Source organism: Glycine max, chromosome 19, assembly GCF_000004515.6.
Source record: "Glycine max cultivar Williams 82 chromosome 19, Glycine_max_v4.0, whole genome shotgun sequence".
NCBI lineage: Eukaryota > Viridiplantae > Streptophyta > Magnoliopsida > Fabales > Fabaceae > Glycine > Glycine max.
Genome location: NC_038255.2, coordinates 1,844,861 through 1,857,033, shown reverse-complemented (window position 1 = coordinate 1,857,033; position 12,173 = coordinate 1,844,861). Strand labels below are relative to the sequence as shown.

The window sequence follows — 12,173 nt, the reverse complement described above, 5'->3', positions numbered from 1 at the left end:
ACATTGGCTAACAAGAATGTTTTATCTGTTTCAGGTACTAAATGATAACATTAAAATTGGAGCACTAAAATATGAACCAATTTGTTCACATTTGTATGAACCATTTTCTTTAATACGGACGTCATGTACAGTTTAAAAATCAGCCCTGTTCGTTGTGGGATTTACAGGAGAGAGGTTTACGTCTTTAAAATAAGTTTTAACATTAGAAGCAAAAAAGTGTGAGATTTTAAATCTGATATTGTGGAACTCATAAAAAATTATTTAAGATCTTAAAATGAGTTATAACATTATTTTTGGTGGTATTTTTATGATTTCTTATTGTCGCATTTGTTTTAATACATGTTTATCCTCCGAAGGAGGGCTTTCTAAGTTTCAATCACCAACAAATCATTGCATGTTTAATCCGTTACGATGGCGTATAAGTAATGGGGTGAAATCTAACATTCGGTTTGTGGGATGAGTTTGTCGATCCAGAATTATTATGGGAGGTAAAAGAAATATGATTTTTGAAACTAGGGCTAAGTTAATGTGAGTATAATTTCTTCAAAGTTTTATCTTTTCTATTACTCTTCTTTTTTATTACTCCTTAATTCATTGTCATGTGAGCATCATCAATTGAGTTTTTTTTGCAAATTTTACATGAATGTGTAATTTTTACTCCTTAAATCATGTTGAGGCTCTTTACAAATTTATTATGGGGATAAGGTGAGTAATGTTGCTGGGTGGAGGATTGTTTAGTCTATTTAACTGACGAGTAAAGTATTAAATTAGTCTCTCGTTTTTTGAGTTGTTGTCAATTTGGTCTCTGAGATTTAAAAAATATCAAAATGATCCTCAACTTTACATTCCGTTTACCACGTTAGTCTCTGCCGTTAGTAGTCTTCTAACACCGTTAGTAAATGTATGATGTGACACGTTAAGTGCCACCTGGATGCACACGTGACAAGCGTAATTGGGAAATAAGTAATGTCAAGTCATAATGTTCTTGTGCTAGGTTCACGTCAATCATCGCTTTTCCAGTGGTGGTGGTTGCCGTTCTTCATCACCCTCCACTGTTCATTAACGCAATCAGTGCTTTAGTATGTTTCACGTCGATCATCGTCACCCTCTAATGTTGATTAACGCAATCGGTGCTTTCCGGTAGAGGTAAGGGTTTTGTTTTTCACTGCATTTGGTCTTCTCGTGTTGAACCAGCGTAATTGAACCGGCACTATATCATTCAAACACGTTATTTGCGTTTAGACCGTTGGAGTAGTTTTTGAGAGTGAAGGGTTTGGCATTTTGGTTTAAGATGCGTGTGTTCCAATAATGAATGAGAGGAGTTTTAGGGGTGAATGGATAAAAAGATGATTACCTAAATTATGTCATTTTAGTTCTTGTAATGTCAATTTAGTCCCTCCTTACGTGGTAAGTAGAAGAAATTAATGTGGAAGTTTCACGAGTGCATTCAGCTAGCACTTAACGTGGACCAAATTGATGACGCCTCCAAAAGTGAGGGACTAATTTGATACTTTACTCTTTAATTAACTTATTTTAAAATTACACGTTCAGTTAAAAATTAACTTATTTTTATTTGTGTTATTGAATTACTATGAAAATTTTCTACTGCCATTCCAAACTACAAAAGCCCAAAAGCTCTCCATCGATATGACAGAAGATGCCAAACTAACAAAGCCCATTATGTTGTACGGCCGGAAGACAATTATTGAAAGCAAAGAAAGCTTGTTGAACAGAGAAATTTAGAAAAAACAATTAAGCAAAGACATGGAATTATTATTTTATTTTGTTTTGTATAATTGAAATTTAAAATGCAAATGAAGACTAATTTTATTTAATGTATTCAATTATTACTAAATAAAATTTTATGGTACTATTTTAATGACAGCCGGAATTTTGTTTGAGGTTGACGCTCATTTTAATCAGATGTTAAATTTGAATTTTTATAATTGCACCTAATATGCAAGCCAAGCCCAATAATGTTTGTAATTAGTTGGAATTTATTTGGTAAGGCAGTAGAGTATATATTTCGTTGGAATTTAATTTGTTAAAAAAAAAACTGGAAAGGCACGAAGTTTGTGTTAGTATTTTTGAACTGTGATTTAATTGTAAATTATTAAAAAAATGTTTTTCTTTTTTGCAGAAACAAATTTAAGGCATTTCCTTCATTTTAAGTAAGTCTATTCGATTGGGCTGGACCCAATAACGTTTTATCATAATTTAAGATTTTATTTTAATTAATTAGAAATTGTTGTTGTTAGAGTACTGTGTTTCTTATAAATAAAAAGGAGCTGCGAGTGATTGTATCGTGTGCCTCTTCCATCAACACTGGGTTTCGGTTATTCGATTATGTCAGGTTCTTTCTCTGTTACTTTCTTCAGAAATTTTATTTTCTTCTTCTTCTTCATGTGAAACTTAAATAATATTTTGTTTCTTCTGGCATTTTTCTTTTGGTATATCGATCATTTGATGAGAAAAAAACTGCAACTATATGAAGCAGCGATTAAAGATGAGGATCTTTACATTTGATGAGAAAAAAACTTAGTTTGGTTTTCCTTGAATTTTTATTGCCGTATACGTCTTTGTTCTTTTTTCCTTGAATCTTTATTTTTACTTCTTGTATAGTTATATTTCTTTATCTCAAATTATGAAATTTTTATTTTTATTATTTCTTTGAATTTTTTGATTCTTTAGTTGAATTTAAGGTGGCTTTCTCTCAGTGACATTCTTCCTTTGTTTGCAGTATGTGTTGTTATGTATGTTTTAAGAAATATTGTTTCTTTAGGTATTTTCCAATAGAAATTGAAATCTTGCGCTAATCCTTTTTTGTGATTTTGGTTTTTTTGGTTCTGTAGGGACCATTTCAGGATCAAATTCACATGTCAGACTTCCGAGCTTTTCAGATTAATATGAATGAAAATTCTGGTACTTAGCAGAATTTTTAATTTATTTATAATTTATTAATGAGTATGGTAAATATACCTGTGGTCTTGTAAAATTTGAAAAATATTAATTTCCTTCTTATAAATTTTATTGTATTAATTTAGTCCTCTAACAATAAAACATATTTTAATTCATCCTTATTTATAACTACATTATATTATAATTTGATGTGACTAACTGATTTAGATATATAATTTGATTGTAAATGAATTAAACAATTTGATTAAAAACCTTAAAAAATTATAATTTTTCATTTTCTTTAGGAGATTTTGTGGCACATTTTAAAGAAAAGGGAAAGATAAAGTTTGATTCATCTTTAATCAAATTTTATAATTCAAATTGTTTAATTCATTTTTATTAAATTACACATACAAACATGTTAGTCACATTAGATTATTAGATTATTATGTAATGCAGTTGTCATGCAAAAAATATGTTTTATTTTTATAATGAATAAATTAATATAAAAAATTTTATGAGAAAGAAAATTAATATTTGTCGTAATTGCAAAATTTGTCCTCATATTTTGCCATGGTCCTTGAAGTAAGATGCATATTGTTTACTATTACACCCAAGTGTTCATTTGAATATTTGATACAAAATATAGTATTAATATAAGTTTTACGCAAAAATAGTTGAAAATTCAATTTTTTTTTAATTTATTATATTTTTATAATCTTATATATTATCTTTTAAAATATAATATATATAAGATTAAATTCTATTTACGCGTTTTTATCACACTATTCAAAACTTATTTTATAAAGTAAATATATAATATAAATTTTATCTTTAATGTATATTTTTTTTTACATAATTATATTTTCATAAAATCATAGTATTTTATTATCTTTTTAATATTTATATATGTGATTTGATGACAATATTTTTTATTTATATTATGATATTTTTGTTATTTATTACAATAGTATTTTTTATTTATATTTAACTTTATTTAATCATATATTAAAATTTTTTAAAGAATTAAATTATAAAAAAATATTGTCACTAAATCATAAATATTAATTTAAAATATAAATATAATATAAAAAAATTATATATATATATATATATATTCTAATTTATATGAAAATAGATTTTAATCTTATATATTATATTTTAAAAGATAATATATAAAATTAAAAAATATAATAAATTAAAAAAGAATAAAATTTGAATTTTAAACTATTTTTGCATAAAACTTATATTAATATTATATATTACATTAAATATTTAAATGATCACTTGAGTGTAGTGATAAAAAAAGTGTATTTTTTTACTCCAAGGACCATGCTTTTAGTAAATAGTGTATTTTTGAAAAATAGGGGAAACAAATTTAGCAATTAAACCTTAATATTTTTCAAATTTTATAGGTATCTCAAACATATTTTATCCTTTATTAATTTATGATAATTCTTTTAAACAGAACAATTTTTATTGATAATTCTGTTAAGCAGAATTTATGATTTTATTTATGGATAATTTTGCTAATTCAGCATAATTTATCATTTATATTTATATCATTGTAAAAAAAAAGTTTTTAACTCCGCCTATGATCTCATAGCCGGTCCCAAGCCCGGACAAAGGAGGAGGGTTTTTATATTACTCATGTATCATTGTAATTTTTTATGATCAATCAATTGTAAGTTTTTATGATTAACCATCATAAATCAATCCAGAGCAATTTTATATTTCATTGCCTTGTGGAGTAGCTAACCACCTTTATTATTTGGGACTGGCCATAGGACTAATATTCAATCCTTGCATCTTGTTAATTTTTTTTTTGAAATTGAATAGGGAGTGTCATTCTATTTTTAGTGTTTCTTTTTATCCAAAGACCACAGTGATTCACTGATTGTATTTACTATTCTTACTTTTCAGTTATTTGTTGTTGTAGTTAAAATCAGATGTTTGTATTCACGTGTCTTTCAAAAAAGCAGGGAGCATGGCTTCATAGGTGACTATTGAGTTATCTTTTTGCGAATTTTACTGTATTGTCGAAGGTGGTTCTAGTCTATGAGATGTTAGTTTTTATCACATGAAGAATGCAGATATGAAATGTAATGGGAATATAATTTCTTTGTTAGAACACAGTCAGTTACAAGAGTCCCACGATTATACTTGGGAGTTTGATAATAAACCATCTTTGATTGATTGAAGGAAATAATTTATGATCTTAGCTTATAACATACATTTTTTAAACTGGTATTTTTTAAAATTCTTTAAATTTATTTAACTTGTATTATTTTAAATTTATAATCGTATGTGGTTATAATGTACTTTTTTCATAATAAGTTTATAATATTACAAACAAGTCGTCAGGAAAGAAAATCTCGGTTCTAACTTTGTGGATTATTAAGCTCTACTTGTAAAACAGATTGGAGATTGAGTCTCTCCAAGACTTGTTTTAAGCTTAGTGGTAAGTTGTATTTTATTTTGGTACTTTTATTTTGATATTTGGTGGGTAGGATTATTCATCTAGAATAATTGAGAAATTAAATGTTGATCAGAGTGAAAGGACATTAACATTATTTCTTCGTGTTCACCTTGAATTGTTTTATATCCAAAATTGAGAAGTCAGCAAAAAGAGTAACACATTTTTTTAATGAAAATTCCTTTATTCTTAAACAGTAAAAGGAAGAAGTTATTTTTAAAAAAATATTTTATATTTTCATTTTTCAAAAATAGCTTTCAACCATTGAAAAAATGATTTAACTCTTTAAATATTTTAGATTTTCATCTTAAAAATTAATAGTTTAAAATATCTTTAAAATAAATATTTTTTTTTATCATAATATTTGCTGCCAATGATTAATCTTTATTTTAAAATCTGATTGATGATTTTAATAAAAAATTTCTCTTTTAACCACAAGACTAGAACTCAATATAGGATAAAAATAAAAATAAAAAGTTTATTATTTTTGCAATACAATATTCTCTAAATAATATATTAAAATATACTGATGTAATTTTCTAATATCTTCCTAAAAAAAATAAGATGTGTACCTAAACAAATCGAGATATATAGATTTTAGTTAAATATAGTTTACATTTTAAATATTCTAAATTTTATTTTAATTATAAATTATTAAAACTAAACATTTATTTTATTGTACAATTTAGTATACAAATTTTAAAATATATACTCCAATAAGGAAAAAAAAAACTAGAATATGATCAATAAAAAAGCTAGAATATTTTATTTTTTAAAATATTTTAGACTGTCAATTTTACAATGGGAAATCTAAAAAACAAAGACACCACTGTTTGTTGCTCTGTTTTTCACTTTTTCCGTGTTGATGCAGTAAGTGAATGTTTCAGAAGGTGGGTTTAAGCGCACATCAGAAACAGACATTTTCTCAAAAACCAGTGGGCGTTTCATTGAATCTTCTTCATCGTTGCCAAAAGCGACAAACCAAAATTATATAAAAAAAAAATACTTAAACTCCATTTTTCTCTTTCACACACACTCTCTTTTTCTCTTTCAATTTCAACACTCTCATTATCCTAAGATTCCCACCGAAAAACCTCTCACACCATGGTTTCTCGCCATTTGGCTTCTTCGCTCTTCCTCTGTTTCCTCTGTTTCGAGATCTCTGTTTCGTCCCTTCGATTGCCCGGTTTGGACCAAGACGCCAAGGCCACGTAATGACGATAATACCGCATTACCCTTTTGCCCCTTTTCTCTCTCTATGTCGGTGAATGCATGCAAAATTTGACCTTTTGTTTTTGTTTTCGATTTTTCTGTGTTGGTTTTTTTTCAGGCATGGATCGGTGCTAAGGTTGAACAGAGGTGGCTCTTCAGTGAAGTTTGATCCCACACGGGTCACTCAGCTCTCGTGGAGTCCCAGGTTTGACCTTTTCCTCTGTTAGACAAATGGATCGCTGTTTTCTTTTTTTTTGTTGTTGTTGTTGTTTTTTTTTTTTTTAATTTTATTTTCTGAATTATTATCCAGGGCTTTTCTGTACAAGGGGTTTTTATCCGAGGAAGAATGTGATCATTTGATAGTTCTGGTTAGATTTTTTTTTCCCTTCATGTTTGATGTTTATGATTAATGTTAGCAAATGAAGGTTCTGAAAACTGGGATTTTTTGCTGCAAGTCCAAGATTTTAAAATTGCATCCTCATTCGCCTCGAAAGAGGCGATCCTTGATATTGTAGGAAATTCTGGTCAGTGATGCCACAATTGCTGTTACCTTGCAGTCATAGATAGACACCCCAAAAACCTTAATGTTTCAGTCAAAATCGCAGTCGTAGACTATTTTTAGAACAGTGATCAAGGTTTTTGGGGTCTTTGCCACTGCAATTATGTTGTGGTCGCATAGGCTGTATTTGTCACAATTTCCTGTATTAAGGATCGTGATAATCACGACTGCATTTTGAAACCTTTAGCATTGGGTTTAAGGGACATCTTTTGTGGGGTTTTATATATCATATTATGTTCTATGTCTGAATGTTTGTGGTATTAGGCCAAGGACAAGCTGGAGAAGTCTATGGTGGCAGATAATGATTCCGGTAAAAGCATAATGAGTGATATCAGAACGAGTTCTGGGATGTTTCTCAACAAGGCACAGGTATGATGAATCAAAGATGATTTACTTTACACTTATGTGAAAAACTTTAATTTCTTCATTTGATTATGATCAATTATATGGCAAGCATATAGAGAAGTATGGTTGGCGATGTTCTTTTTTTTAATTTTTGGCTTGTGCTTTTATTTGAACACATGGTTCTTGTGATCTTCCCTTTATAGGCATGTTTATTTGATGGTGCTTGATGGTGAGAAATGTACTAGAGATTAGTTTGGAGTTTAAATGATTTTGCGAGTTTGATTGATCCTGGGAAAATAAGTAAAGATAGATTAGTGACTTGAGTAAATTGAATGGAAATGTATGCAAAATGTGAATTGAATTATAATTAGCAATGAAGTGAAGATGTATCAAACCAAAAGTTAATAGGTAAATAAGTAGATGTTCATATGTTGTTTTGTCCTACACATTCTGAAGCTGACAAAGAATCCTTGAGTTCAGGATAGTTCTTCACGTCTTTGCTTTGTAATTTTTGGAGAGAAACTCGGAAGAATGCTCAGGAAAAAGGGATCATCAACCTTGTTGTTTAATTTTCTTTGCCGAAACTTTTAGAATCTAGGAAGCTACTACATTTGTCTCAAGGGGTCTTCCTTCAGCCAATTTAAGCTGAAGCAGCTTGTCCTTGGATCCAATTGTGGGCATGTATGGAGGACAGACACTGTCAGTACTACAGTGCACTGCTATCAAAAGGCTAATGGCTTATGGAATACTTTTTCAGGGCATAATATAGAAAAGAGTAAATAATTCTTTCTCATGTTCAAATATTTCTTTTGAAGTTACTGAGCACAAATCATGAGATTGAGATTCAGAGGGAACAAATAGTGAGATAAAAAAAAGACTACAAAGCAAAGTGTGCAGAGCCCATGAGTTGCTTGAAAGAAAAAGTAGCCCGTGATTTGGGTCAAGGGTTGAGATGGCTCATATATTTTTAAATGTAGCATTTATATCTGGAGTGCCCATATGAATCCTAATCTAATGGTCATTAATAACTCCTCACTTTTATCAGAATCACCTACTACTGACTGTTGGGAAAATTAGGCAAAATTTTATTAGAATTTCATATGACAAAGTAACCGCACTGTCATGAGCTGATTTTTTTTCTCTTTCTAAGAAAGCTGTGACACTTGTTTTTAGTTATTGATTTCCTCTTTCTTCTATATTTAATCTTTAAGGATGAAATAGTTGCTGGTATTGAAGCCCGAATTGCCGCATGGACATTCCTTCCTGTAGGTTAGTAGACAATATCATTCTTTGATCCATTTCAGTATTTTCTTTTCTTTGCTTCAATTTAAACGTGTCTCTATTGCATCAGAGAATGGTGAGTCGATGCAAATATTGCACTATGAGAATGGTCAGAAGTATGAACCACATTTTGATTACTTCCATGACAAAGCTAATCAAGTTATGGGTGGCCATCGGATTGCCACTGTATTGATGTATTTGTCTGATGTTGAGAAGGGTGGGGAAACAATTTTTCCCAATGCCGAGGTAAAGATTTTCTCATGGCTTTGATTCTCTGATGTTTCCTTTTAAAGAAACCCCTGGCTCCCTCCCCTCAATCAAAAAGAATAAAAGAAAAATGAAATCGTAATTAATTTGTTTTGCCTTTTCAGGCAAAGTTGTTGCAGCCAAAAGATGAGAGCTGGTCTGAATGTGCTCACAAAGGATATGCAGGTATATATATTTTAATATGCTCTTACAAACTATTAGCAGTCTTTAATATATTGACATAAGATTATTGTTATTTTGAACTATGTCAAAGAAACATCCATTCAAGTCTCTAGTGCATAATATCTTGTGTGCATACTTTTGCCTTCTCCTTCTTGGTAAGACGATGTTGCAAAAACATCTGCAGATGCTAGTATTTAACTTGGCTAAATATTTTGACTAAGCCAAGCCATGACTTCTTAAATTTGGACAAATTGTATAAAATTCCAGCATTGTGCATAGATAAGGCAAATTTATAGAAGCAGGAAGTTAAGATTAAATGATGTTTGACAATATATGTTTCCAACAAATTATATCAATATGAAAATATTATCATGTTATGCATTAGGTATTAAGTCAAATTTTATAATTTATTATTAATTTTTAAAAAAAGTTAGGGGTCTGTTTGGTCCTATTGTGTTTTTCTGTTTTTGAAAATTGTGCTCAAAACTCAAAAGCATAACTTAAAATTAGTTCTCAAAACTAAAATGAATAAAAGTGTGTTGGGTTGGTTTACTTAAGAAAACATTTGAAACCCTAAGATGATCACAAGCCCATCTGTAGATCACCCATGACTACTGGAATGCTTCTTTATGTATTGATATGGAGGAAGGCTCACTACTAAGTACTAACATTGAGTTCCTCTCCATTCTTAGAAGAAAAATATAGGCAGTAGAATGGACAAAAATGGTAGAAAAGTGTCTCTCAATTCTCAGGCTCTTAAATAAGCTTCTTAATGAAACTTATCAACATAGGCTCTTAAGCTTCATGCCCAAATTTATGACAAAAACTCGTGATAGAAATTTATTTAACAAGTGCAACACACCAGGCTTTTACTAGTAATAGTACATTAGTACTTGGCTTAGTTATTAGTTTAAATAGAACCATTGGATTAGTAGTTTGTAGTATATCTTATTTTCTCTACCTAATTCCTATAATTTCAACATATATTAAAAACTCAATTGGGTCCTTTCTCAGTCAAAATTGAAATAGGTGGGGCAAATGAATATATTTCACCCATTTATTGTAATTATTGTAACTTAGTTTTTTTTTCTTATTTGCTTCATTTGGCATTTACGAAATTGGTTAAAATCATATTGGTTGTGTTTTGTTGAGACTTGAGACATCTTTCTCTTGTCAAATTGTTTGCTATGTGATTGCTAATATTGATCCTATAAGTTATAACACACTAAGAATTCAATGGTTTTCTGGCACTAATTGAACCAAACCTAGCTTTACCTTGATGTTTCAGAGTTACTATTATTTCAATTTCTCGCTACTGATGTAATCTAAACACTGGCATTCCTCTCCTGTTTTATGACCGAGGATCTAAATTCTAACCCTTTCTTCTGTTTCTGTCATTTCAGTAAAGCCTCAGAAGGGTGATGCCTTGTTGTTCTTCAGTCTCCATCTGGATGCAAGTACAGATACTAAGAGCTTGCATGGAAGCTGTCCAGTCATTGAGGGCGAGAAGTGGTCTGCAACCAAGTGGATTCACGTGAGTGACTTTGAAAAACCATTCAAGCAAGTGGATAATGGAGAGTGTGTTGATGAGAATGAGAATTGCCCTAGGTGGGCTAAAGTAGGTGAATGTGACAAGAATCCACTTTATATGGTTGGTGGGGAAGGAGTAAGAGGAAGCTGTATGAAGAGTTGCAATGTCTGCACTTCTTAAGGAGTCTATTACCTTTTGTTTGCTCTGAAATGCATGTAGAGCCATAAATACATTGTCAAATATATTGTATATAACATTCATTTTTGTTGAACTTCAATATGGAACTCTGCCAGTACATTGCATAGCTGTTTTTTTTTTTTTTTTTAATACTGTTTTCTGAAAAAGCACAAGATTTTCCAATGGTCAAAGATAAGTGGTGGTGTGTGCTATGTGAAGTGGGTGTTTGCATCGCTTGCTACCACTTTTCATGCATCTTGGACATGGGTTGTGTTTGAGTAGACAACTTGATTAAGCTATTAAAATAACTGTTTATCATGCAAGTATTTATTTAATAACTGTTTATCATGTAAGCATTTATGAATAAGTTGCTTTCAATGATCAAAGAAGAACTGTAATCAAGTTATTTTTATGTAAGTTATAAGTTATTTTCGGATATTGAAATAAATTAAAAACAAGTTTTGAATTGATTTATAAACTTTTTTTTACAAGTTTTTTCAAATATTTTATAGTGTTTTGTCATAATATTGTATAAGCAAATTGTAAATAAGTTTTGAATTGACTTTTCTTTTCTGATTCTTGTGGTGTACCTATAGTTGGTTTTAAAAGGATTTTCAGGGTTCTGTTTCTCTTGCCACGGGTGAATCATTAAGGACAAAACAAATGAACCTTGCAAAAAATATTGTTGAGTTGAATGAAGTTATAGACTTATAGGTACGTTTTATATAATTTTAAAAAGTTAGGATCGTTAATTTTAGTCTCAACTTAATAATATACTCGGAATATTGTGGATGACAGTAATAATTTAACAGTTGTGCCGTTCTAAAGCTTATCCCCTATCCCCCTAAAGGGATTTTTATGAAGTTTAAAATATGTTGCCCATCTTATATGAGAAAGTGGAGGGATTTAGCTCACCGTGGAAACACACTTTAGACTTTAGAGGATACACTGCAATTAGAAACTCAATAATTGAGATAATAACTGATTTTAGATTTTGTTAAATATGATTTTATCATGAATTTTAAACTAAAAATCAATGATTATAAGTGTATTTTATCCTCTATATAGCATACTTTCTTATTTCAGTAGTCAAATATGAGAAAGTGATGCAAGCAAAAGTTGTTAGTAGAATTAGAATGTATTGATAACACATTTGACATAATTGGTAGTGAGACTTATGAGTTGTGTTTCTTAATCAAATTATTTAAGGTTTAAATTCTGATTGTACTTTAGATAATAGATAAAATAGATCGAAGATAAATATA

General features: G+C 29.7%; 1 protein-coding gene and 1 non-coding gene across 2 annotated transcripts; both read left to right on the top strand.

Moving 5' to 3' along the window:
• The first annotated feature begins 2,843 nt into the window (after positions 1–2,843).
• Positions 2,844–2,936, top strand: LOC113000598 (small nucleolar RNA R64/Z200 family). The gene has a single exon (XR_003265930.1). It is a non-coding gene; the product is annotated as a small nucleolar RNA R64/Z200 family (small nucleolar RNA).
• A 3,286-nt stretch (positions 2,937–6,222) lies between these two features.
• LOC100819289 (probable prolyl 4-hydroxylase 7) lies at positions 6,223–11,008 on the top strand. Its single transcript, XM_003554184.5, has 8 exons — positions 6,223–6,585; positions 6,705–6,791; positions 6,897–6,954; positions 7,410–7,514; positions 8,702–8,759; positions 8,842–9,017; positions 9,143–9,203; positions 10,604–11,008. The coding sequence occupies exons 1-8, from the start codon at positions 6,479–6,481 to the stop codon at positions 10,909–10,911; spliced, it is 960 nt and encodes a 319-aa protein (XP_003554232.1). The 5' UTR covers positions 6,223–6,478; the 3' UTR covers positions 10,912–11,008.
• Positions 11,009–12,173: the final 1,165 nt, after the last annotated feature.

What these genes read in the sequence shown, in the direction of transcription:
- LOC100819289 (XM_003554184.5), top strand. Translation starts at nt 6,479, where the DNA reads ATGGTTTCTCGCCATTTGGCTTCTTCGCTCTTCCTCTGTTTCCTCTGT. An exon ending in TGTTTCTCAACAAGGCACAG is followed by an intron (nt 7,515 to 8,701) that starts GTATGATGAATC and finishes TTAATCTTTAAG; the next exon opens with GATGAAATAGTTGCTGGTAT. An exon ending in TGCTCACAAAGGATATGCAG is followed by an intron (nt 9,204 to 10,603) that starts GTATATATATTT and finishes CTGTCATTTCAG; the next exon opens with TAAAGCCTCAGAAGGGTGAT.